The 27059-nt window shown below is 41.8% G+C and overlaps 1 protein-coding gene across 1 annotated transcript in view; it reads left to right on the top strand.

Annotated features, from left to right (window-relative positions):
* The first annotated feature begins 9782 nt into the window (after window positions 1-9782).
* The window catches only part of LOC148045035 (plasminogen-like), a 38458-nt gene continuing 21181 nt past the window's right edge, over window positions 9783-27059 (top strand). Inside the window, exons 1-8 of the mRNA XM_087719011.1 lie at window positions 9783-9891; window positions 14574-14709; window positions 16448-16554; window positions 17996-18110; window positions 19727-19866; window positions 21197-21317; window positions 22564-22682; window positions 24680-24839. Coding sequence (XP_087575137.1) covers window positions 9843-9891; window positions 14574-14709; window positions 16448-16554; window positions 17996-18110; window positions 19727-19866; window positions 21197-21317; window positions 22564-22682; window positions 24680-24839 — 947 coding nt within the window. The 5' untranslated portion in view covers window positions 9783-9842. The remainder of the gene's footprint in view (window positions 9892-14573; window positions 14710-16447; window positions 16555-17995; window positions 18111-19726; window positions 19867-21196; window positions 21318-22563; window positions 22683-24679; window positions 24840-27059) is intronic.

A 27059-nucleotide genomic window follows, 5' to 3' on the forward strand; every position in this document is an offset into this window, starting at 1 on the left:
ATAAGAAATACATCAGAAGACACTAGGGCCCATCCTGCCCCACGGGGATTACTACTAGGGTAGAGGAATAACAAACCCAAAGGTAGGATTACAACCATTAACTAGAGCATACACGAAAGCGATCGCACAATAGTACAAAGAAGACAAAAGGGCTTCAAAGAAGAAAATGGTATAAAAATGTACATTTACTGTATATCAGTCTCAGCTCATCCAGGAATGCTGGTGCACATCGCTGTTGGTCTTGCCTTCCTGAAAAATAAAGAAAATTTACTTTCAATGCAGATTTACGCTCTCCCAGCCAGGAAACTTTCTCCATATAACTATTGTTTTTTAATTGTACAATTTTCTTGGGTTGTATATAAAACTTCTACATTCACAATAACAGTGTATTGTCTGGGTTCAATCTCTTTTAAGTACAGATAGTAAATTGTATACACATAATAATTATGACTATTGTTCTCAGATCCTATTCACCACCCTCTTCACTTATCCTTATTTTTAAAAATTGTATTATTTAATTAAACCCTCTGTTCAGTTTTCTCTAGAATCAATTGGTAATATCAAACGTTATGGACATCATATAGAGATCACATTTATAACCATTATCCTCCAAATAATCATAAGGCTTACTTGTCTTAATTATTCAAAATTCATTGTTCCATTTTACAAATTACTTTATCTTTGTTTACATATCCACATTTCTAACTTCTGCTTCTATTTTCTAATCATTAAAAAATAATTCCCAAGTTTAAAAAAATAATATTTTCCTAATTTCTAGTTTTTATGTTTATACTAGTTCTTAATAGAAAAACTCCTGTATTAAACATGTATATCCCTCATCTCTTGCCCATTTCTATGTATATCCCTCATCTCTTGCCCATTTTCATATCTCCTTTCTTATTGATTTCTTGGCACATCTCCTGTACTCCTCCCTTAGGATCTTGTATCTTCTTGTCTCGTTTGTGTTTGATCTAAGTATTTCTTCTATTTCTGCTGCTTGTTCACTTTTTTAAGCCTTCAGTACTCCTTTCAATAATCTTTTCCTCACTTCAGGGGTGTCTTTCTGTATACCTCCTTCTATTTTTTGATCTTTGAGCATCACATTGAAGTACAATGGGGCTTGCTTTGGCTTGGCATGTTGTGTGAACTCAGCCATTCTGGCTTAGATGAACTTAGCTATTATGTTATAAAAACAATCAATAGCTTAATGTGAGTTCAAACTGTTCTACTATATTTAGCCTAACTTATTTTGAATAATTGTGAGAATTAAAATGGTAATAGGTGAAAATAAAAGCTGCTTTCATTTTCTTGGAAGAAGGTAAAATAGAGATGTCACAATCAACTTAAATCTGTGCTAAGACAATTTTACGGCATACAGTACCTTGTTATGAGATGTTTGCAACTGCCTCCTCTTTTTTTCGGTGCGGCTGGATGCTTCTTGCGCCAAAAAAGAGACAGTGGCTGCTCAGGCTTCTTGCAGTGAAAATTACTGGAGCCATGCTACTTCTTGAATGCATCGCACCATTGCCCTGTTCCATGCTCCAGCCATGCATATGCACGTTGTTTCCTGCTACGTCACTCTGCTCAGACTTATGATGGTTGCAACATCTGTAAGGGACTGGCACAAAGAAGAGGGATTCAATCCAAAGGTGGTATTCAGCAGGTTCTGATCAGTTCTGGAAAACCGGTTGCGGAAATTTTGAGTAGTTCAGAGAACAGGTAAACACCACCTCTGATAGGCCCCATCTATTCCATCTATTTTCGGCCTCCCAAGTCCCAGCTGATCAGGAGGAAATGAGGATTTTGCAGTAATTTTCCCCTGGAGTGGGGAGGAACTGGAGATTTTACAGTATCCTTCCCCTGCCATGCCCACCAAGCCATGCCCACAGAACCGGTAGTAAAAAAAAAGAATCCCACCACTGGTTCAATCTATGATACAAAGCACCTGAAGACAGAACAAAAATCAATGGCTGGAAACTAATCAAAGAGAGCAGCAACCTAGAACTAAAGAAAAATGTCCTGACAGCCGTGACCCGTCAAAAGCGCGGAGGACAAAATCGCGCTCGACGAAAGCGCGCATGTGATGTCATCACAGCGCGACGAAAAAAATTTAAAATCGAAATAAAATTAAAATTAAAGCAAGCCGATTCACATAAAGGTAAGGGTTAGGTTAAGGGTTAGGGTTAGGGTTAGGTTAAGGGTTAGGGCCAGGTTTAGAGCGTTAGCATTAGGTTTAGCGTTAGGTTAAGGGTTAGCGTTAGGTTTTTCATTACGTTAATGGTTAGGTTTAGGGTTAGATTTAGGGTTAGGTTAAGGGTTAGGTTTAGGGTTAGGGTTAGGTTTGGGGGGGTTAGGGGAAGGTTTTAGCTTTATTTTTACATTTTTCAATCACAGCGCGATGTTTTCGTCGCGCTGTGATGACGTCAAATGCGCGCTTTCGTCGAGCGCGATTTTGTCCTCTGCGATTTTGTGGTGGAACCCCTGACAGCTAGAACAATTAACCAGTGGAACAGTTTACATTCAGAAATTGTGGCTGCTCCATCACTGGGGTTTTTAAAGAAGAGACTGGATAGCTACATGTCTGGAATGGTATAGGGTCCCCTGTTTGAGCAGGGGGTTGGACTAAAAGACCTCCAAGGTCTCTTCCAACTCTGTTGTCTGAAAGTCTGAAAGTTGAGCATGACAGCCCTGACTGGGCACCGGTTGGTCCGTGCCATCCCCAGCAAAATATCGCTCTGAGTCCTGGCAGAGTCGCCAAAAGTGTTGCAGAAAATCACAAAACTCAGACCTCAGAATCAAGATAAGTTGCTTTATTTGTGCAAACAAAGGTTCAGAGCAAGATAGCAAAAGCAGACATGTAAACATCTGAACACCTTCTTATGGAAAAGCGAGTTCTTATATGTTCTTCAAAAGCAGCAAAACACGGAAATGTTACATATTAGTGTTCATTGGTTTATAGCTCCTGTTACTATGCTAAAGAAGCTAAATATCTCCCCCCCCTTGGTGATAGAGATCACAGATGTCTAAGTTTCCAGCAGCCATTTGTGGTTAGCTATGTAGTTAGCTCTATGCTTGACTCGTATGTGTGAACTTTAGCTGAACTAGAGGCATGTGTGAACTTGCAATTTGACATTTAAAAGTCCCTTTCTTCTATATGTCTAAGAGCAAGTTATTATTCCTTCTTTCTGTCTTGTCTCACTTTATGTCCAGTCTCACTTTATGTCCTGTCTCAGTTTTGCGGGAGGAAAATAGGGGAAAAAAATCTGCTTCTCCCTGTCAGCTTCCAGTGGTATTTATCTGGCTAGCGTCCTTAGCAAACAGCCTGGTCAGCTTCAGCACATTAGCCTGATTCAGCATGAGCAGTTTGAGAGGCTGCCGTTGCAAAGAGAAGCTCCCTTGCAAACGAAGCTTTTGGAGGCTGCAAAGGCAGCCTCTCAAATGGAGCTTTTGGAGGCTGTTGAAAGGCTCTCTGTTTGATAATGTAGCCCCGCCCACCCACCGACCCCTACCCTTCGCATGTCCTCCCAAATGGAGCCTCCAAAAGCTCCATTTGAGAAGCTGAGTTTGCAGTCTCCAAAAGCTTTGTTTGAAAGGCTGCCTTTGAGAGGCAGCCTCTCCATTTGGGAGGCTGCCTTTGGAAAAAGAAGCTCCTTGCAAACAGAGCTTTTGGAGGCTGTTTGAGAAGCTCTCACTGCAAAAGCTCTGTTTGAGAGGACATGCGGAGGCCGAAGGGTGGAGGCCAGTGGGTGGGAGGGGCTACATTCGGTGTATAAGACACACTCAACTTTCACACTCTTTTAGGTGGGTGAAGTGTGTCTTATACTCTGAAAAATACGGCAATTTTTGAGACTGAATCTCACTTCATAAAGTGCACTGGCATTTTTAAAAATAGGCAGCTCAAGAGGGCCCAGTTTAGGTTGGGTTCATGAATAAAGATAAAAATGAATTTCCTCTTGTACCAAGGAGCAGGTGAACATTGATGCTTCTTTTTCCTAAATTAGGGACCATGGTGCTCAGACTAAGACTAAGAGATAGCACTGCAATTCCAACTGGCATCATTTTTTTTTGTTATTATTATGTAAGAGGGAAACTTCACCGAGTCAATGTTGTACTAGGAAGACCAGGCCAGAAACCTTAAGAAACAGTATTGTCACATAACCAGACTACAAGTCACTAGAATAACAATGCCAGCATTCATTTTAAAAGAACCTCCTGAGAATAATTACAAGGGTGTCAGGACAATTAGAAACAGCTGCAGAGTATGAAATAATAAAAAAAAGACCCCGGATGTGCAGAAGACGTTACCTTTGAAATAGCTAAAGGTCAGAGTTATAACAAAGATTGATTAGCTCAGGGCAAAGATTAATCAGGAGCAGGGACGTGCAGTCAGGGGAGGCAGGGGAGGCAGGGTCTTACCACTGTCATCATGAAAAGAAAAAAAATGTAAATGGAAAAAGGCTGAGGTAGTTGCTGCCAGAGTCACAGTGGATGACTTTGCTTAGTGCTTAACTGTTTAAGAAAGCCTCTAAAAAAGTGCCCTCTACAGGAGGAGGCAGGAGAACCACGTGCCTCATTTAGTCTATCTTTATGATCACTCGAGCAGAGTTAAGCAAGGGTTAAAAGGCAAAAAATTCCTTATGTAGATGAGGCACGTGGTTCTCTTGCCTCCTCCTGTAGAGGGCACTTTTTAAAGAGGCTTTTTTAAACAGTTAAGCAGAGTCAACCATTGGAGATTCTGGCAGCAGCTAATCCAGCCTGACCTCAGCAGCTCTTGCCTTTTTCCTTTTACATTTTTACATTTTCATCATGGCAGACAAGAGCAGAGTTGAAATCCTCTGTGAAAGAGCTGGAAAGGGTATGTGGGTCAGAGGGAGTGGGAGGAATTCAAAATTAATGTAATTTGTAAGTAATTGCATTATTGTAAGTAATTTGTATGTGTCCGTGTGTTTTACCTGCCGCTGCTGGCGCACAGGCTGGCACTTTTTTTTTAATGTTTTGGCAACCCAAAACTGGTAAAGCGAGGAGGTTGACCATTCAGCAGGCATGTTTATAATCATTTTCTGTTTCCTGTCTAAGGGGAACCACTTTAAGTGTGAGATGTCTTCATTAATATAATCTGCCCCTTTCTCCTTCTGATGCTGTTTTGTAGGAGTGGGGAGAAAGATGGGTTCTCCCTTGGTGTGGTAGAGCCCTTCCGAAAGCCCTGACACTGTGTCCGCCATTAGAGGCGTCCCGCAGGAAGCCTCTATGTCGGACACAGAGCCGGGGCTTTGGTGCGGCTTTTGGAAAGCCGTGCCAGGGCTTCGGTGGGGCTTTTGGAAAGCTGTGCCAGGGCTTTGGTGGGGCTTTTGGAAAGCCGTGCCAGGGCTTCGGTGGGGCTTTTGGAAAGCTGTGCCGGGGCTTTGCCGGGGCTTTTGGAAAGCCCTGCCAAAGCCCCGGTACTGTGTCCGCCATAGAGGCGTGACGCCGGGGCTTTGGCGGGGCTTTTGGAAAGCTGTGGCAGGGCTTTGGGGGGGCTTTCGGAAAGCCACGCCGCCGTGCTGAAGTCCCGGCGCTGTGTCCGCATGTCGGACACAGCAGCGGGGCTTCAGCGGGGCTTTTGGAAAACTGTGCCGGGGCTTTGGCGGGGCTTGCTGAAAGCCCCGCCGAAGCCCCGACGCTTTGTCCACCATAGAGGCGGGACACGTCCCACCTCTATGGTGGACACAGAGCCGGGGAGTCCGAACACCCTGCCGCTGTGTCCGACATAGGGTGGCTTTTGCCCACTTGCCTCACCAGTCATAAACCTCACCGCACGTCACTGATCAGGAGTATGGAGAGTTGATTAGCTCAGGGTGAAGATTTAATCATAAAACAGTTAAAAAATAAGAAATACATCAGAAGACACTAGGGCCCATCCTGCCCCACGGGGATTACTACTAGGGTAGAGGAATAACAAACCCAAAGGTAGGATTACAACCATTAACTAGAGCATACACGAAATCGATCGCACAATAGTACAAAGAAGACAAAAGGGCTTCAAAGAAGAAAATGGTATAAAAATGTACATTTACTGTATATCAGTCTCAGCTCATCCAGGAATGCTGGTGCACATCGCTGTTGGTCTTGCCTTCCTGAAAAATAAAGAAAATTTACTTTCAATGCAGATTTACGCTCTGCCAGCCAGGAAACTTTCTCCATATAACTACTGTTTTTTAATTGTACAATTTTCTTGGGTTGTATATAAAACTTCTACATTCACAATAATAGTGTATTGTCTGGGTTCAATCTCTTTTAAGTACACATAATAATTATGACTATTGTTCTCAGATCCTATTCTCAGACCCTCTTCACTTATCCTTATTAAAAAAATTGCATTATTTAATTAAACCCTTTGTTCAGTTTTCTCTAGAATCAATTGATAATATCAAACATTATGAACATCATATAGAGATCACATTTATAACCATTATCCTCCAAATAACCATAAGGCTTACTTGTCTTAATTATTCAAAATTCATTGTTCCATTTTACAAATTACTTTATCTTTGTTTACATATCCACATTTCTAACTTCTGCTTCTATTTTCTAATCATTAAAAAATAATTCCCAAGTTTAAAAAAACAATATTTTCCTAATTTCTAGTTTTTATGTTTATACTAGTTCTTAATAGAAAAACTCCTGTATTAATCATGTATATCCCTCATCTCTTGCCCATTTTCATATCTCCTTTCTTATTGATTTCTTGGCACATCTCCTGTACTCCTCCCTTAGGATCTTGTATCTTCTTGTCTCGTTTGTGTTTGATCTAAGTATTTCTTCTATTTCTGCTGCTTGTTCACTTTTTTAAGCCTTCAGTACTCCTTTCAATAATCTTTTCCTCACTTCAGGGGTGTCTTTCTGTATACCTCCTTCTATTTTTTGATCTTTGAGCATCACATTGAAGTACAATGGGGCTTGCTTTGGCTTGGCATGTTGTGTGAACTCAGCCATTCTGGCTTAGATGAACTTAGCTATTATGTTATAAAAACAATCAATAGCTTAATGTGAGTTCAAACTGTTCTACTATATTTAGCCTAACTTATTTTGAATAATTGTGAGAATTAAAATGGTAATAGGTGAAAATAAAAGCTGCTTTCATTTTCTTGGAAGAAGGTAAAATAGAGATGTCACAATCAACTTAAATCTGTGCTAAGACAATTTTACGGCATACAGTACCTTGTTATGAGATGTTTGCAACTGCCTCCTCTTTTTTTCGGTGCGGCTGGATGCTTCTTGCGCCAAAAAAGAGACAGTGGCTGCTCAGGCTTCTTGCAGTGAAAATTACTGGAGCCATGCTACTTCTTGAATGCATCGCACCATTGCCCTGTTCCATGCTCCAGCCATGCATATGCACGTTGTTTCCTGCTACGTCACTCTGCTCAGACTTATGATGGTTGCAACATCTGTAAGGGACTGGCACAAAGAAGAGGGGTTCAATCCAGAGGTGGTATTCAGCAGGTTCTGATCAGTTCTGGAAAACCGGTTGCGGAAATTTTGAGTAGTTCAGATAGGCCCCGCCCCCATCTATTTTCAGCCTCCCAAGTCCCAGCTGATCAGGAGGAAATGAGGATTTTGCAGTAATTTTCCCCTGGAGTGGGGAGGAACTGGAGATTTTACAGTATCCTTCCCCTGCCATGCCCACCAAGCCATGCCCACAGAACCGGTAGTAAAAAAAAAAAGAATCCCACCACTGGTTCAATCTATGATACAAAGCACCTGAAGACAGAACAAAAAACAATGGCTGGAAACTAATCAAAGAGAGCAGCAACCTAGAACTAAAGAAAAATGTCCTGACAGGTAGAACAATTAACCAGTGGAACAGTTTGCATTCAGAAATTGTGGCTGCTCCATCACTGGAGGTTTTTAAGAAGAGACTGGATAGCTACATGTCTGGAATGGTATAGGGTCCCTTGTTTGAGCAGGGGGTTGGACTAAAAGACCTCCAAGGTCTCTTCCAACTCTGTTGTTCTGTTGTTCTGTTAGCTTGAAATAATGCGATCACAATTTGAGAACATTCAAGCTAGCATCTGATAAACAAAGTCAATAGGCAAAGATGAATTCATTTAATGATTGTGAGATATTTAGCTGAAAAGATGTTATGAGAAGACATATGGTTTCTTAAGGGGAGAATTTCAACAATGGTTAACAATCATGATTTAATCTTTTCTGAACTAGGAACTGCATGTAACACTACAAATAATTGATTCCTTCTTTATGTTTTACCAGATGACAATTGGCTTGAATATGGCTGAGGCAAGAAATGCATATGCACCAATGGAGCCAAAATTAATATTTTAAACCTCTGTCACCTGAAAGGCTTTCCCCGGCAGATTTCCAACCATTTTCCCTTGAAGTGACTTATTTATTTGCTACCATATGTTGGATTGGGTCGTGCCACAAAAAAGAGACAGTGGCTGCTCAGGCTTCTTGCAGTGAAAATTACTGGAGCCATGCTACTTCTTGAATGCATCGCACCATTGCCCTGTTCCATGCTCCAGCCATGCATATGCACGTTGTTTCCTGCTACGTCACTCTGCTCAGACTTATGATGGTTGCAACATCTGTAAGGGACTGGCACAAAGAAGAGGGGTTCAATCCAGAGGTGGTATTCAGCAGGTTCTAATCAGTTCTGGAAAACCGGTTGCGGAAATTTTGAGTAGTTCAGATAGGCCCCGCCCCCATCTATTTTCGGCCACCCAAGTCCCAGCTGATCAGGAGGAAATGAGGATTTTGCAGTAATTTTCCCCTGGAGTGGGGAGGAACTGGAGATTTTACAGTATCCTTCCCCTGCCATGCCCACCAAGCCATGCCCACAGAACCGGTAGTAAAAAAAAAAAAAGAATCCCACCACTGGTTCAATCTATGATACAAAGCACCTGAAGACAGAACAAAAAACAATGGCTGGAAACTAATCAAAGAGAGCAGCAACCTAGAACTAAAGAAAAATGTCCTGACAGGTAGAACAATTAACCAGTGGAACAGTTTGCATTCAGAAATTGTGGCTGCTCCATCACTGGAGGTTTTTAAGAAGAGACTGGATAGCTACATGTCTGGAATGGTATAGGGTCCCTTGTTTGAGCAGGGGGTTGGACTAAAAGACCTCCAAGGTCTCTTCCAACTCTGTTGTTCTGTTGTTCTGTTAGCTTGAAATAATGCGATCACAATTTGAGAACATTCAAGCTAGCATCTGATAAACAAAGTCAATAGGCAAAGATGAATTCATTTAATGATTGTGAGATATTTAGCTGAAAAGATGTTATGAGAAGACATATGGTTTCTTAAGGGGAGAATTTCAACAATGGTTAACAATCATGATTTAATCTTTTCTGAACTAGGAACTGCATGTAACACTACAAATAATTGATTCCTTCCTTACGTTTTACCAGATGACAATTGGCTTGAATATGGCTGAGGCAAGAAATGCATATGCACCAATGGAGCCAAAATTAATATTTTAAACCTCTGTCACCTGAAAGGCTTTCCCCGGCAGATTTCCAACCATTTTCCCTTGAAGTGACTTATTTATTTGCTACCATATGTTGGATTGGGTCGTGCCACAAAAAAGAGACAGTGGCTGCTCAGGCTTCTTGCAGTGAAAATTACTGGAGCCATGCTACTTCTTGAATGCATCGCACCATTGCCCTGTTCCATGCTCCAGCCATGCATATGCACGTTGTTTCCTGCTACGTCACTCTGCTCAGACTTATGATGGTTGCAACATCTCCTTTGCTCGAGGCTTGTCTAACTAAGCTAAGTCAATAAAACTTGTCCGCAGACACACAGAGCTTTCAGCACACAACTTGCTGAAGTTGTGTCCCAAAATGGAGTGCTGCAAATATATATTTGGGTTAGTTTTCTTTCTCTACACAGGTATGTTTCTTTTTTGCTGGTTTTCAGAAGAATTGAGATAATAGAAGTCTCAGAAATATCATATTTAATGAGTGTTGGACTTAACCTTGGAAAGTTTGAATGAGCACATATTGGATAAATGCTTGATGTTACTAACTTTATATATAAAATACTAAATAATTACATTTCTGTTTCTAAAACGTTACATTACAATGGGATCTGATTTTTGTAAAGTCCCAGGAACTAATAATGCTAAGAGAAACGGGCTGAATAATTCTGTGCCCAATTTATTGTAAAATGAGATGTGAGAGATTCTGTACCTAAAATTTTGCAAATTGTGTCCTGTATGCTATGTAATGTTAAATATTCTAGGAACCACTCATATAAAACACGCATATTGTAAATAAAACATCAATATCGTATATGGCATTTCTTCTTCTATTAATATTTATTATCCTTAGATTATATTTCTCTTCTTTTCCTCTAGATATTTCTCAGTTGTTTAAAAATAATGTTACTAGGCAGGCAGGTTACAGAGCTAGATTTAATTTGTGGTGGAACAACTCCATCTTTTGTCAGAAAACATCACAAATTATTGCAGAAGGGGCTCAAGCTAAATATGTTTCATATTACAAACAAGTTCTAGGTAAGTTTTCTAGCTAGAGTCTAGACAATATTTGCTTAAGAGGGGAATTGCCGTACTTTTTGGAGTATATAAGAAGCACTTTCCTCCCCCCCCCTAAAAGAGGGTGGAAATGTTGGTGCATCTTATATACACTGAATATGGCCATTTTTGGCCTCCTGTGCATCCGTTTTTGGGCAAAAATGGGGGCACAGAGGGTTTGGGAGGCCTGCAGAGTACTCCTGGGGGCTGGAGAGAGCAAAACAGCCATCCTGAGGGGTTTGGGAGGCCAAAAATGGGGCACACGGAAGGCTTGGGAGGCTTGGGTAGAGTGCTCCTGGGTACTAAAGAGAACAAAAACTGGATGCACAGAGGCCAAAAACTTTTTTTCTTGTTTTTCTCTTCAAAATCTTGGTGCATCTTATATTCTGGGGTGTATTATAGTCTGAAAATTATGGTAAATGTTTCTGAATACAGCAAAGCTGACCGCAGGAGCATGTGTAATTCAGCAATTCAGCAGCCATCTTAAAGGCCATTAGAACCGTTCTTCATCCTAAACCAGAACGAAGATAAAACTTCTACAGAATAATTTTCAACATACCCTAGCTGTGTTTTGACTTTATATAGCGTATTGTTAAATATTCCAGAAGGAGAAAGGTTTCTGTCACTTAGGGTTTTTTCTCTCCTGTATCAGTAGCTTCCAATCACCATCTCACCCAGTGTCAGATGCCGAAGTTCATTAGAAACAGGAATAGAGAATTCTGGAGGGAGGCTGAGGATAAGCTGAACATAAACAAGAGTTTTGCTCTTCTAAGCTTATTAAGACCTAGGCAAGTGAGGGCTAACCCTTTTGTCCTCGCATGCCAAAAGCATGTGTATGCTCACACCCTTAATTCAATGTGCATGTGACAGCCCCCTGCACACCCTGTCCCCCTGCGCATGCATGCACAACTCGCTGCACATGCATTCGTGACCTTCCTGCACCCTGTGGGCATATCAGGCCTCCCTGAAGCCTCCTGGGACCAAAAATGGGCAGTAGGCAGGTGCTGCACCTCCCACTCCTCCCCAGCCCCCATGCATGTGTGCGTCACCCCTCGACCTGCCCCCGCACATGCATTCATGTCTCCCACATGCATGGCAGAGATACGAAAATCAGCTGGCTGGCAGGAGGAACACACTTTTGCGTGGTGGAGCTGAGCTGGGCAACAATTCGCATGCCCGCAGAGGGGGTTCCACGTGCCATCATGGACCTAAGCCTTTCCCTGCTTAAATAGAAAATGCCTAAGATATATTATTCATACCACTCTGAGCTCAACCAGAAAGGAAAGATGGAACCAAAACAAATAGTAATTTCCCAAAGGTGACCTTTCGTTTGCCTCAACAGTTTGCCATTGCACAAGGTTTACTGGAGAAATTTCTTAAAACATAGCCAAAATCAAGCCAGCAAAGAAAGACCTTGATTTTGCAAAGTATCATTAACTGTGAAATAAACCACAGCATTCTGGGACTCAAAAGCTCACAATCTCTACTTTTCCCATGGATAAATTATGATAAAGTGCTCTTGGGGACAAAAACTTAGCAATGAACCTGATGATAACACAACTTTGAGGCATTGCCTTGAAAAAGATGGTTTGCAGTTTCGTCCCCATTTTATCTCCTGGCCTGAAAGCCAGTTTTGTGTAATGAATTTAGAATTTTAGAATTTTAGAATTTTATTAGAATTTGTAGGCCGCCCTTTTCCCTGAGGGGACTCAGGGCGGCTCACACAAAAACTGGGAAAGGGGAATACAGACAGTAGGACAAAACATGTAATAAAATAGCAAACAACAAACACTCATCATTCGGGCGGGTAACTATCCTATCCCCAGGCCTGACGGGCGAGCCAGTTCTTCAAGGCTATGCGGAAGGCCTGGACGGTGGAGAGGGTACGAATCTCCACGGGGAGCTCGTTCCAAAGGGTCGGGGCTACTGCTGAGAAGGCCCTCCTCCTTGTAGTTGCCAGCCGACACTGGCTGGCCGATGGAATACGGAGGAGGCCTAATCTATGAGATCTTATCGGTCGTAGGGATGTAATTGGCAGAAGGCGGTCTCTCAAGTATCCAGATCCACTGCCATGTAGGGCTTTATGGATGATTAATAGCACCTTGAAGCGCATCCGGAGATCAACAGGTAGCCAGCGCAGCTCGCGGAGGATAGGTGTTATGCGGGTGAATCGGGGTGCACCCGCAATCACTCGCGCGGCTGCATTCTGCACTAGCTGAAGTCGCCGGATGCTCCTCAAGGGCAGCCCCATGTAGAGCACATTGCAGTATTCCAGCCTAGAGGTCACAAGGGCCCGAGTGACTGTTGTGAGAGCCTCCCGATTCAGGTAGGGTCGCAACTGGCGCACCAGGCGAACCTGGGCGAATGCCCCCCTGGTCACAGCCGTTAAGTGGTGGTCAAATGACAGCTGTGGATCCAGGAGGACTCCCAAGTTGCGAACCCTCTCTGAGGGGTATAAAATTTGACCCCCCAGCCTGAGTGGTGGAATAATAGCCAAATCTTTGGGAGGGAAACACAATAGCCACTCGGTCTTTTCTGGGTTGAGCACAAGCTTGTTCACCCTCATCCAGTCCATAACGGCCTCAAGACCCCGGCTCATCACGTCAACCGCTTCATTGATTTGGCACGGGGCGGACAGATACAATTGAGTATCGTCCGCATATTGATGGTATCTAATCCCGTGCCTGCGGATGATCTCTCCCAGCGGTTTCATGTAGATGTTGAATAGTAGGGGGGATAAGACCGAACCCTGAGGCACCCCATAATTTAGGGGCCTAGGGGACGATCTCTGCCCCCCCACTAACACCGACTGCGACCTGTCCGAGAGGTAGGAGGAGAACCACCGTAACACGGTGCCTCCCACTCCCACCTCCCGCAGTCGTCGCAGAAGGATACCATGGTCGATGGTATCGAAAGCCGCTGAGAGGTCAAGGAGGACCAGGATGGAGGAACGTCCTTCATCTCTGGCTCTCCAGAGATCATCCATCAATGCGACCAAAGCGGTTTCTGTGCTGTAACCGGGCCTGAAGCCTGACTGGAAGGGGTCTAGGTAGTTTGCTTCCTCCAAGGACCGTTGGAGCTGGAAGGCCACCACCTTCTCAACAACCTTCCCCAGGAAGGGAAGGTTGGAGACTGGACGATAGCTATTAAGAACAGCTGGATCCAAGGATGGTTTCTTCAGGAGGGTTAATGGTTAATGGTTAATGTGTTAATGGTTAACACATCATACTAGAAAACAGGATACTGGGAGTTTTAGTCGTGCCTTAAGTGGCTGAGGGATTTAGGGCCCGTCACTCACTCTCAGGCCAATTCATCTCCCAGGGTTGTTGTAAGGGGAAATAAAAGGAGGTAGGAGAATTGGTATGTTCACCACCTTGAGTTATTTATAAAAATAATAAAGGCGAGTTAAACAAAATCTGAACAAACAAGAAAGGGTGTGTTGGCATTGTCTCTCTCACAAATATACATACTCTTATTTGGCACCCGAGGCAATTATCTAAGTCAGTGCTCCCCGGTCGGTGAGTTTATCTCAATAGAGACACTTATAAAGCCAGCAGAACTGTTTAGAAAGATTCCATATTGAGTACTGCAGAAAAATGGTGCAGAATCTCAGGATTGTCCTTTGCTCTAATCATTCCATTCGCTGTAGCCCTACTCTCTCTTTCTACTAAGAAATCTAGGAATTATCCTTTCATTTGCAGGTTTATCATCCCTTGCTCAGGGAAATCAAACTTTCATCTGCAGGCCAGTTATTCAAGTTCTGGGGCCAAGATCCAGTTCCAGGAATGTCACCCTCTCACTCAGATCACATCACAATAATTTTGGGTAAAATGTCCCACCTGCCACTGGAATAATTAAACTTTTTCCCAAGTGTTAATGTAACCCTTATAATTCTTACACATTCAGGCAATCTGCAGATTTTACATTCTGGTATACATACTTCCCTGCATGCAGAATAAGGAAGCCTCTCATTTGATGAAAAGTATGTCTTTGGTGTTTTTACTTTCTAAACTCTTCTTACTTTTTTTCCCTCTTCAAGTTCAAGGAAATATTCTGGACAATTATGTAAGGACAGATGGTGCTTGGATCCTTGGTCAAGAACCCACCATCTATAGAACTTTAACTAAAGGAGCTTGTGCTATCAAATGTGAAACTGAAACAGCATTTACCTGCAGGTAATCATAGGATTCTTGCATTTTATGAGAGTTGCTCAAAAAGTAGTTTTGATTGTTGCTGGTTATCTGAAAACTTCCTTAGAGACGAATGACAGTACTGAAGATAGAATTCAGCTAATACTTAGAGAACTTGATACAATGCAATGCAATGTACTGCAACAACTCTACAGGCAGTCCTTGACTTACAACCACAGTTGAGCCCAAACTTTCCACTGCTAAGGAAGACAGTTGTTAAGTGAGTTTATGACCTTTTTGGCATAATTATTAAGTGAATCATTGCAGGTGTTAAGTTAGTAACACTGTTGTTCAGTGAATCTGTAATCCCTATTGTCTTTGCTGGTCAGAAAGTCACAAAAAATGATCATGCCTCTGGAACACTGCAGCTGACATAAGTACATGCCAGTTGCCAAGCGGATGAATTTTGATCACCTGACCATGGGGGTGCTGCAAAGGTCCCAGGTATGAAAAACAGTCATAAGTCACATTTTTTCAGTGCTGGTGTATCTTTCAATGGTCACTCAATGAATAATTGTAAATTGAGGGTAACTGTACAGTCAACGTGCAACCACAATTGACACCAACATTGATGTTGTTAAGAGACAAATTTGTTAAGTGTGTCTTGCCCCATTTTATGACTTTTCTTGCCACATTTGTTAAATGAATCACTGCAGTTGTTAAATTAGTAGCACGGCTATTCAGTGAATCTGGTTTCCCCATTGACTTTGCTTGTTAGAAGGTTGCAGAAGGTGATCACATGATCCCAGGTCACTGCAACTATCATAAATGTGAATCAGGTGCCTAGCACCCAAGTGTCAATTGTATGACCATGGGGATGCTGCAACGGTCATTAGTGTGAAAAATGTTCATAAGTAACTTTTTCCAGTGGCATTGTAACTTCGAATGGTCACTAAGGGAACTGTTGTAAGTCAAGGACTATCTGCATTAAGGACTCTTGTGATTTTTGTACTGAACTGCGGTTTGTTTCTGACAGCAGATATCACTATGCAGCTACTGCCTTTTTAAATATGGCTCTTCTTTTTCAAGTGCCACATTCTTGCTATATAAAATCAGTAAAAGTATCCTCAGAATTATGCATTAAGTATTGACTTTTAATCTGCATTAGGATTGGATCCAACAATCTCCTCCATCACAGGAGCATCTTTTGCCTCTTAGCGATTCTTTTTCTGCTCCAAATCTAGATTTCCAAGTAGATTTAATGAAGATACAAAGGTGTACAGAAGAAGATGGGAGCTCCTAGCTCTTTATACAAAGTTCATTTTATCCGATGTAGACTGGGTTTAATGCTGCTATTTTATGATTGTCCGCCTCCTTTTCCTTTTAATGTATCTTGCTCCTGTTATTTTATGGTAAGTCGGAAGGTGCCTCCAAATTGGGCAAACTATACTTCTAAATAAAATACAGATCAACACTTAAAGTTTCTCATCATGTACATGTATGCATCCGAACTAGACTGTGTTTTCTCTGTGTCATATAATATATGTGGGCATATGCATACTATTCATTCATTCATTCATTCATTCATTCATTCATTCATTCATTCATTCATTGTGTCAGTCAGTCAGTCATGTTTATGTAGTGCATATTGGAGGTGGTGACCCTTTGACAGATGTACGCAATGAAATTTCATTTTAATGTATGCCAATTAGTGTACATTCAACGTGGCAATAAAGTGATTCGAAGTCTAAGAAAGTGTCCCTCTTCTCTGCCCTTTCCACAGAGCGTTTCTATTTACAGCGAAAGAGCAGCAATGCATTACGTTGCGCGACAATACTAAAACAGCGTCTATGTTCAGAAAAGCAGGGGCCATTCTCTTTGAAAAGCGAAGTAAGTGTATATTTTGGGATATTATGACTTTTGCAGTTCCTTAGGCACCATGACGATTCATGAAATTTGGAAGTTGGGGTAGTATGAATTTTGCAGGTGGTGTTTTCTTTTTGTCACAGGAATTTTGACCTCAGGAGAAAAAGACTATAAGGTGATTCAATTCAAGGTATTGGTTGTGATATGGTAAAATGATGGAAGGAAGCAAGTAACTAACTAACTAACTAACTGTTTATGTGCTGTTGTTTCAAAGCCCAGCTAAATATAAACCAATCAGCAGCCCTATAAAATTCACCAATCAGTAACTCATGTAACTTGGTAAACGCAGAAAGCATTACAAGATCATAGTGGATGAATGCAACATGTTGATGGGGTTTCTAACTGATCCACATGTACAGATAGTCCTCAACTTGCAACAGTTCATTTAGTGACCATTCAAAGTCACAATGACACTGATACTGACCATATCTTTGGCCTGGTCTACCCAGTGTGAAGAGGAAAGATCAGGCCAGTGTGGTGTTGGCCCATTTACCCAATGTGAAGAGGAAACATGCCAGCAGTTTGGGGAGTGGCGTCAAGCTGGCCACATCCACCGAGTTGACCACATCCACCCAGTCAGCCACCCCCACCCTCCTCCCAAGCTTAACCACAATGAAATTGAGTTTGACACCCCTGCTCTATTTCTTTGTTTTTCATGGCATCCTATATGTCCTTTACTGTATTTGCCATTGGAAAGAGAACTTGAGGTAGTCACCAATGTTATGATTAAAGCATCCCTTAAATTGCATTTGGATAATCACTCATTTGTCTCTCAGCTCATATTTCTATTCTGTGCTCAGAGAATGAGCATCAGGAAATCAGAGCATTTTAAAAAATAAACAAAGTTTGCTTTTATTTACATTTATGTTGAATTAACATTAAAACTGGTTATTTAGTCACCGATTTTGCATTGCATTCCTCTTGAACAATCATAATTAAAATAACCCCTTGGTAATAATTTTGAGACCATAGCTACAGGTAGAACCTAACCGACCTTGGCAAAGCTGAAAAAAGCCAACCAGCATCAGGACTAGCATTTAGATGGGAGACCACCAGAAAATCTCAGGATTGCAATCTAGATTTTTTTTAAAAGAGCAGAAGAAGATAATGACATACTTTTTCCATGTTGTAGCCATGTGGTCCCTAAAAATCAAGCTCAGCTTGAGAGAATCTTTACCTTTTTAACTACGGTAAGTTTGTTAATCATTTACTTGTAATCCAAGGTTTGCAATTTCATGATCTCAGGTTGTGATCCCCCAATTCAACTGAACATGAAGGCCACATATTAAAATGTTCAACTTGATCACATCGGGGTGGAGTTCCATCTGTAAGCAATGAGTTTTCTTTGGTGGAAAGGTGCTCTGGGATAACAATAGCAATTTTTAATAACCACATTTTCTTTCAGTATATCTCCTGGAATGCAGAATTGGAATTGGAGTGGACTACAGAGGAACGGAATCAAAAACACGGAATGGTGTTGTATGCCAGAAATGGACTGACAAGAGTCCTCATAATCCCAAGTATGGCCTTTTCCCATCTCAGCAAAACAGCCTTCGATTTTCTATAGCCATATGAATTTAGAATGATTTGACCTGAATTTTTGTAAGAAACACGTGTAGCACAATTCAACAAATGTTAGCCATGCTGCAACCTTCTGCTGGCTTACCTGAAAGGGACTAGCTGTATTGAATTCAACACGGTCTTTTGAATAGAGATTTTTTAAAATTATTTTGTAATTAAACTTCGAAGCTGCCCACCTCACTGAGGCGACTCTACGATCTGCTTTTTTGTCTCATTAATAAGAGCAATTTACTGAACAGGTTTCTGAAAGTGCATAGAATACAGTGAAGCATATTAGTCAGCCTCAACTAAACCTTCCATTGGCTTCTCTCTATTCCCACATGTTGCAGAAAATATGATTAAATGCTAATATATCTGAACTCCAGCTGTATGAAATAGCTGTTGTTGGTTTTTTAAAGCTATTCCCAAAAGCTTTGAATTACTACATGTTCAATACATTTTAAAACACTGTTTTTATAGTATTGCTCTCTTCTTCACTTATTACAAAATTATCATAGTGAATGACAGCTTCTGGCCCATTTTTTATGTTCTTAAAAAGAGCTAAAACCATTTCTGAATCATTGCCAGGAAAACTTCATACCATAGATGCGCATGATGTTGTTGTTGCTGCTGCTGCTGCTAAGTGACATTGTTTACTTGTGACACTTGTTAAAAGTTGCAAGTCTGTATTACTAAAGTTTGACTTGGAGGACAATTTGGGAGATACGTATATCAAAAATGGTATATGGTAAATTTAGTGCTTTTCAAAATTGGCAAATTTATGATGTGTGGACTTTGACTTCTAGAATTCCCCAGGTAGCATGCTGCAATTATGTAAGTAGAATATTGGGGAAAGCAATGGTATAAGCAAGAAAGAAATGCTTTTACTCATGTGAAACCTCTAAAGAGAAGCACTTTCCCTTAAAACCATCCCCTTTCCTCCTGGGATGGGGATGGGGAAGGGGAAAAGGTTAGTAACTTCAACTCTAGCTTCCTCTCCTGTTTAAAGTACGGGAAGCCTCCAGCAGATTTCTTTTAACAGGTTAAACTCTTATTGACTGTGTCCTGTTAAATTTCTTTGTCCAACCCTGATGTCAAATAATGTGTAAAATATCTAGGACCCATTTACTCCAGTGAAATTGAAATTTCCACTTGTTCAGATCAGTTTTATTTGCAAAGTGGTGGCCATTACAGCATCCCCGGGGTCATGTGATCATATTTTATGATGCTCTTTACCAGCTTCTGCCCAAGAAAAGTCAATGGGGAAGCCTGCAGGAAGTCAGAAGTTCCCACCACTCTCGCTGCTTTTTTGCTTGCCTGTGATCATTCTGTTTATTCATTTGGGTCTTTCTTCTTTAATCAACTGATGTTTTCTGCTTTAGTTTTCAAAGAAAAGTGATAGCAATGCCATTCAAAAGTAATTCAATGTCCATTCTGATCAAATCAGACTTCACTACCTTACTACCAACAGATGATTAAATGAGTCACAGGGTTCTCTAATATAGCTTAATCTTCTGAATCTCTGAGAGAGAAAAATGACTTCAGTAACAATTGTCTTTTCTTTTGTTTTTATTAGTTATACACCTTCTCTTTATCCTAATGCTTCATTAGAAGAAAACTACTGCAGAAATCCAGATCATGATAGTGAAGGTCCCTGGTGCTATACAACAAATCCTGAAATCAGATATGATTTTTGCAACATTCCTGAATGTGAAGGTAGAATTGCACACACTGGAATTTTAGTTCCTCAAGAAAAATTTGAATGCAAAGTATTGTACTTTTCAATGACATACAGGTAGAAAAACTTATTTTTCTTACCTGTACTGTACAATATTTAGAAAAAAAACATTGCAGTAGCACTTTCTACTAGGCAAAATTATTGTATGATGGAGATGAACTTTATTGCAATAAATTCCCTCTAGGCACCAATTGGTCCATTGACACCAATGCATGTCTACATAAAGGCCAGACTTATACAGAAATTGCAAACCATTGAGCAAAGTGAGAAATTCTGTGAACAGTGTCATATAAACTTTGTAATACACTGGAGAAAACCTCCCTATTTGTCCTATTATAATATGCTATGGCTGCAAAGTGCTAAAGATTATCATCGTCCCTTAAGATTTAGTGCATGAAAAAATATACCAAAAAATAAATTTCCAGAAAAAAATTGTATATCAGCCCATATTTGACCACCCCAAATTTGATTCTCGTAAGACAAAAACAAAAAAGAGGAAATCATTTCATAAATCAAAAGACAATGTCAATAGATGTGTTTACGTGTAAGGCCTAGAGTAATAGTATGTATGTATGTATGTATGTATGTATGTATGTATGTATGTATGTATGTATATATGTGTGTGTGTGCACGTACGTATGTAAGTACATGCATGCGTGCGTGCGTGCGTACGTACGTACATATGTATGTATTGTGGCACAACCCCTGGTATGCCCAAATATGGGAGGAAGCATACTGCTTCCTTTCTCTGTCTATCGGCTCATCACAAAAGACCATCACGACAGAAAGCCATTATTTTTATTGTTGCCTTTGTGCTGATAAATAAATAAAGGGAGACTAGTATAGATCTATTTCAAGCTATTTAGCTGATGGCTAGCTAAACAGCTTGAAATAGATCTATACTAGTCTCCCTTTATTTATTTATCAGCACAATTGCAACATATATATATATCTATATTTCTTCTGTCTTGGAGACTGCTGGGAGCAATCAGCCCTCAATTAAATTGAGTTTGACGCCCATGATTTACACTGTAGTGTAGATTAGGCATGTATGAAGACAAAATGAAAATATTAATTTGTAATTTTTGTTTAGAGTTAACTCAAAGCAATTTCAAGAACTAGTCCTCACCATTCTAGATTCCTTATAAAATGAAAAATGTGACGGCTGAGCAATCTAGGATAACAGATCCCATTTAAGAAAGCAGAAGACTTGGACATCATGATTCCTACCATGCAGAGGAGGAGGTGGGGGGGGGGAATAATCTAATAGGATAAAGCTTCTTCACTCTCGGTTATTTATCCATACAGAGCAATGTATGCACTGCAGTGGAGAAAACTATCGAGGCAATGTTTCCACAACAGAATCTGGGCTCACCTGCCAGGCATGGGCTTCTCAAGAGCCTCACACTCATGGATACATTCCTTCCAAGTAAGTCTACAAGCTTCAGTTTCACTCATGGGTCCTTATTAGCCACATATGAGGAAACATCAAAGTGTGTGTGGGAAACAAATAATTTCAGGTAGCTGATTCCTTGGAAATAAAAATAACAACATACTTTATTTTTAATGTAATATATTAAGGAGCCCATATGGTTCACTGGAAAGACTTCTACTTTCATTAGGGCGACTGAAAGTAGTATTTTTCATCCGTATCAGCACTAAAGGCTTTGGCATCTAACAAATAAGTCTTTGGTTGCTTTTTCCTTTTTTTTTTAAGCTTAACGATGTAATCTGAACAGAAATAATGTAATTTGACATGCAGAGATATCAATTCAGAGGGCAGGTGGTTAAAGAAAGTCAAGACCCTAGGTGTGATGCCACAATAAAAGTCATTGTCCATTTTTACAGATTACAATCAATGCATTCAATTACACTAGCCTTACTATCTTGGATTTTGAGATACACACACAAATAGTCCTCAACACAACTTTGTTAAGTGAGTTTTGCCCCATTTTATGACTTTTATTGCCACAGTTGTTGTTTTCTTGTCACTGAAGTTGTTAGTAACACGGTTGTTAAGTGAATCTGGATTCCCATTGAATTTGCTTGTCAGAAGGTCACAAAAGGCGATCATGTGACCCCAGGACACTGCAACTGTCATAATATGAGTCAGCTCCCAAGCATCTGAATTTTGATCACATGACCATGGGTATGCTGCAATGGTCATAAGTGTGAAAAACGGTCATAAGTCACTTTTTTCAAGCCTGTTGTAACTTTGAGTGATCACTAAATGAACTGTAAGTCGAGGGCTTACCTGTACTGGGCTACATCCAAAGGAAATTCTGGTTATGAAAGGGAGTTTTCCTTTTTCTCCTCTGCTTTTATTTCCCACACATCAAACCTGCTCTGAGTATCCTCTGAACCAAAGGGTCTCCAACCTTGGCCACTTTATGACTTGTGGACTTCAACTCCCAGAATTCCTCAGTCAGTGCTGGCTTAGGAATTCTGGGAGTTGGAGTCCACAAGTCCACAAGGTTGGAAACCCCTGCTCTGAACTACCAGAAAAGATTAAGAAGAAATTTGAGATCATAGAATGTAGTAGTGTGGAAGGGGAATACAGGTATACATTATCTTGGGTAAGCACCATTCTGTCAACATTGAAACACCATTGGGTTCAATCCCAACCTGTCAAGAGATGGCAGGCAGACATTTCTACTTTTTCATCCAATATTCAGATTTCCAGAAAAGAATCTGATTTCAAATTACTGCCGTAATCCAGATGGTGAGCCACGTCCTTGGTGTTTCACTTCCCTCCTGACGAAACGCTGGGAATTCTGTAGCATTCCACGGTGCGGTAAGTATCATTTATGTAATTACTGACCCCAAATAGTTATGATATAGTAACAATTCTGTGGAGAAACCAATGTTTTAAAGTAGGAGAGTTTGCGGGATTCCTTTTAATCTTATAAAATTGGCTGCAGATTTTTCAAATGGGTAAGCATAGTGCCGAGCCTCACATAACTGGCAAACTCAACTACACAGATTTTAAAAAGGCATTGTTAATGGTGCTCAAGGGGGAAAGATATAATTTGGAAAATAAAAATTAGCTCCCTAGCAGATTTATAGCGGGCAATACGGGTGGGTTTTTTCCCCTCACTGTCACAGTAATATGAATATATATTAAATCATATAACCACCAAATCACCAAGATTGTAGCTTTGTTCAAGAGAAGTATTAATCTAAATCAGGGTGTCAAACACAAGGCCCGGGGGCTGGATCCAGCCCAAGGGGTGCTTAGATCTAACCCATGGAGCCACCCTGGAAAAAGCAAAGGACCGGTCTGCAGTGCCTCTGCCAGTGAAAACAGAGCTTGGGAGCCCGTTTTCATTGGCATAGCATTTGTGCCACCACAGGTGCCCCTGACATGAGTGACATCAAGCTGGCTATGCCCACCCTGACCACACCCACTCCAGCTCCCTAGGTCAAACACAGCCCTGATGCGGCCCTCAATGAAATCGAGTTTGACATCCCTGATCTAAATATTTTGCTAACAGGCAAACAATTATTCAGTATTCAATTTCATACCCTGTTTTCCCGAAAACAAGACCTCTGCGGATAATAAGCCCAATTGGGCTTCTGAGCACAGGTGCTAAAATAAGCCCGCCCCTCAGGGGTGGGTTTCTCACCCCGTTCCAACCGGTTCGGTTGGAACGAGGCCGGCGGTGTCCTCGTGCACGCACGTGGCGCGTGTGTGCATGCACGCGGCGCGCACATGCGTACTAGCGTCTGCGCGATGCTCCAGCTGCTCCTGGAGGATCGCGCAGGCGCTGTATGCATTCTGCGCATGCGTGGAAGTGCAGAATTCGTAAAAACTGGGTAAGGAGCGGGCACGGGTGTGCGGGTGGGCGCGGGTGTGCGGGCGCGCACGGGCGCGGGGAGGGGGGCTTCACCGTTCCCGGAAGTTACTTACTTCCGGGTTTGGCGACCAACCGGATCGCAGGGACGGGTGCAAACCGGTCGAAACCCACCCCTGCCGCCCCTGGAAATAAGCCCTCTCTGAAAATATTGCAACACAGCAGCAGCCATGAGGTGACCATGCTCACCGCCTCCTGCACCTCAAAAATAATAAGACCCCCCCTCCAAAAATAAGGCCCAGTGGTTATTTCAGGGGTCAAAAGAAAATAAGACCCTGTCTTATTTTCGGGGAAACACGGTAGCTGGCTATTAATAGCTGTACTATAATTAAGGCATTACAATATACAGTAACATGTAACTTGAATATTATTATTCTATGCCATAATCCATACATTCTAATTCAGTACAACTTATTATTCTGTGATCTCTCTTTTATAAAAGAAAAATTTATACAAATGGAATATATAGGCTATACTCTTAAAAGCCGCTCTTTCTAATTAGCTTTTAAGAGAATTGCATAATATTCTATTTGTCTATATCACATATATATTCTATATGTCTATATTTCCAAAGTAGGAAGTGTGATAGAGGTAGTCTCCATTTAGTGACTACAACTGATATTAGTGAAGTGGTCGCTAAGTGAAACTGTGACTGTGCTTATGAGCTTACTTCAGCTTTCCTTTGCTTTACAGACCTGTAAAGGTCATAAATGATTGTTGTTCACAAGTGATTGTTCACAAAGTTATTTTTTATTGTTGTGGTAACTACAAATGGTACTAAGGGAGGCAGTCACTAAAGGAGGACTACCTGTAATACTTTTTTTATATACAGACGCTTTTTTGGCTTTTTACATCTGTGGACTGCCAGGACATTGCCATTTTTAGCATACAGATTCTGATGGTGCTGATTTGTTTTATATTACGTTTGTGAATATAGCTACATCTCCACCAGCTATTACGGGCCAACAATGTCTTGTGGGAAATGGAGAAGATTATCGAGGAAATGTAGGAGTGACCGAATCAGGAAAAACCTGTCAATCATGGGCATCCCAAGAACCTCATACCCATGGAAGAACTCCAGAAAACTACCCGTGCAAGTATGTTGAACAGCTCTGTCATCATCCTGTTGCTATGGTAAAGAAAAAAGGCGAGGAATTCCAAAAACTTACCAGAGAAAACAAATAAGCAAGGGCAACAACGGAAAGGAGGAAGAATGAGGAGGGAAAGGAAGAAAAGATAAAAGCAGATGAAGTAAGGGAGGGGAATTAAGAGTAGGAGAAAGGGTAAGAAGGAGAAGAGAGGAGGAAGGGGAGAAAAGAGGGGAAGAAGAAAGGAGGAAGGAGAGAAGGAAAGAAGAAGGCAGAGAAGGGACGTTGAGAAGAGAGAAGGAGCAAGGTTGTTGCAAAATAAGATGGAGCTATGGGGTGGCAAGAAAGTGACCCAAACTGTATTCTATATATTTGTAAGAAAATAAAGATTAATGATGAATAGATAAAGGTTAAAAGTAATTATAAAAGTATATATTTGTGAATGAATTTAAAAGAGAAAAATAAAAAATTTCTAAAAAAGAAAAAAGAAAAGAAAAAAGGCGAGGCACCCAGAAACAAAAAAACAGTTCAATTATTTGTGCAATAGCAATAGCTTACATATCACTTCACAGTGCTTTAGAGCCCTCTCCAAGCAGTTTACAGTCAGCATATTGCCCACAGCAATCCTCATTTTACCCCAGGGGTGACATTCAAATTTCTTCCCTACCGGTTCTTTGGGCGTGGCTTGGTGGTGGTGGTCCTGTGACTGCGTGGCTGTGTCCAATTCGATGTCACTCACACCCCCACCCACTCGGTCACAGGACCACCCCACCAAGCCACCCCCACATAACAGTAGAAAAAAATATGTGTATGAGCACGAGAAGGGCTCATAGTGAATGCTGTGGCAGAAAGAATCCAAACTTTTCTCCCTCCATTCATAGCAGAGCTGCTACTCCCTTTATAGTCCCCCCCCTGGTCCCCTACCTCCCAGGGGGTCAAAGTACCTTAGAGGAACAGGCTCCGAACTTTTCTCCCTCAATTCACAGTGGAGCTGCTGCAGCCTGTCCCTTTAAGGTAGTCCCCGAGAGAGAGGGAACTGGGGGGGGGACCATAAAGGGAACAGCATCTCTGCTGTGAATGGAGGGAGAACTGTTCGGATCCTCTCTACTCCATTTAACGTTGAATTCTGTGGCAGAGCGAATCTGAATTTTTCTCCCTCCATTCACAGCGAAGCTGTTGCTCCCTTTATGGTCCGTTCCCCCGGGCTACCTCCCTCCTGGGGACTACCTTAAAGGGACAGGCTACAGCAGCTCCACTGTGAATGGAGGGAGAAACATTTGGATTGGGTGGGCAGATCAAGCGGCCAGAAGAGGTGAGCAGTGACCGGGCGACCAAGCGGGTGACCGAGTGGGTGGATGTGGGTGGTGCCAACTAGGGGGATTTCTACCGGTTCAGGGAACCAATTCAACCAATCCCTACTGGTTCACCCAAGCGGGTCCGACCTGGTCGAATTTTATCCCTGTTTCACCCTACTTGGAAAGATGGAAGACTGAGTCATTTTTTCATTTCATTTCATTTCATTTATTTGGGATTTATAGGCCGCCCTTTTCCCTGAGGGGACTCAGGGCGGCTTACATTCATAGGAAAAGGGGGGTGCAATACAGAGACATAAACTATATGTGAATTAAATAAACAGTAAAAACACAACTTTCGTTCAACACTCAACACTCGGGTGGGGCGAATTAGAAACTTATCCCCAGGCCTGACGGGATAGCCAGGTCTTAAGGGCTGTGCGGAAGGTCTGGACGGTGGTGAGGGTGAGAATCTCGACGGGGAGGTCGTTCCACAAGGTTGGAGCTGCTACTGAAAAGGCTCTCCTCCGCGTAGTCGCCATTCGGCATTGACTGGCGGATGGGATTCGGAGGAGGCCCAATCTGTGTGATCTAATTGGTCGGAGGGAGGTAATCGGCAGGAGGCGGTCTCTCAAGTACTCAGATCCACTACCATGGAGGGCTTTATAGGTGGTAAGTAATACCCTGAAGCGCACCCGGAGATCAACAGGTTGCCAGTGCAGCTCGCGGAGGATAGGTGTTATGTGGGCGAACCGCGGTGCGCCCACTATCACTCGCGCGGCTGCATTCTGGTCAACCTTGAGCCAGTCATTATTGAACAGTGGGCAGAATTAACCTGCAATACTGCATTCTAACCACTGAGTCACCACGGTTTTGTTGGAGCTGCGTCTTTTTTTCTCACTTTCTGAAAGTCTAAGCAAGGGCATGTGAGTTAAAC

The sequence above is a fragment of the Thamnophis sirtalis genome, unplaced genomic scaffold, assembly GCF_051295495.1.
Source record: "Thamnophis sirtalis isolate CommonGarterSnake01/CBP01778 unplaced genomic scaffold, rThaSir2_p1.2 scaffold_6, whole genome shotgun sequence".
Classification (NCBI taxonomy): Eukaryota; Metazoa; Chordata; class Lepidosauria; order Squamata; family Natricidae; genus Thamnophis; species Thamnophis sirtalis.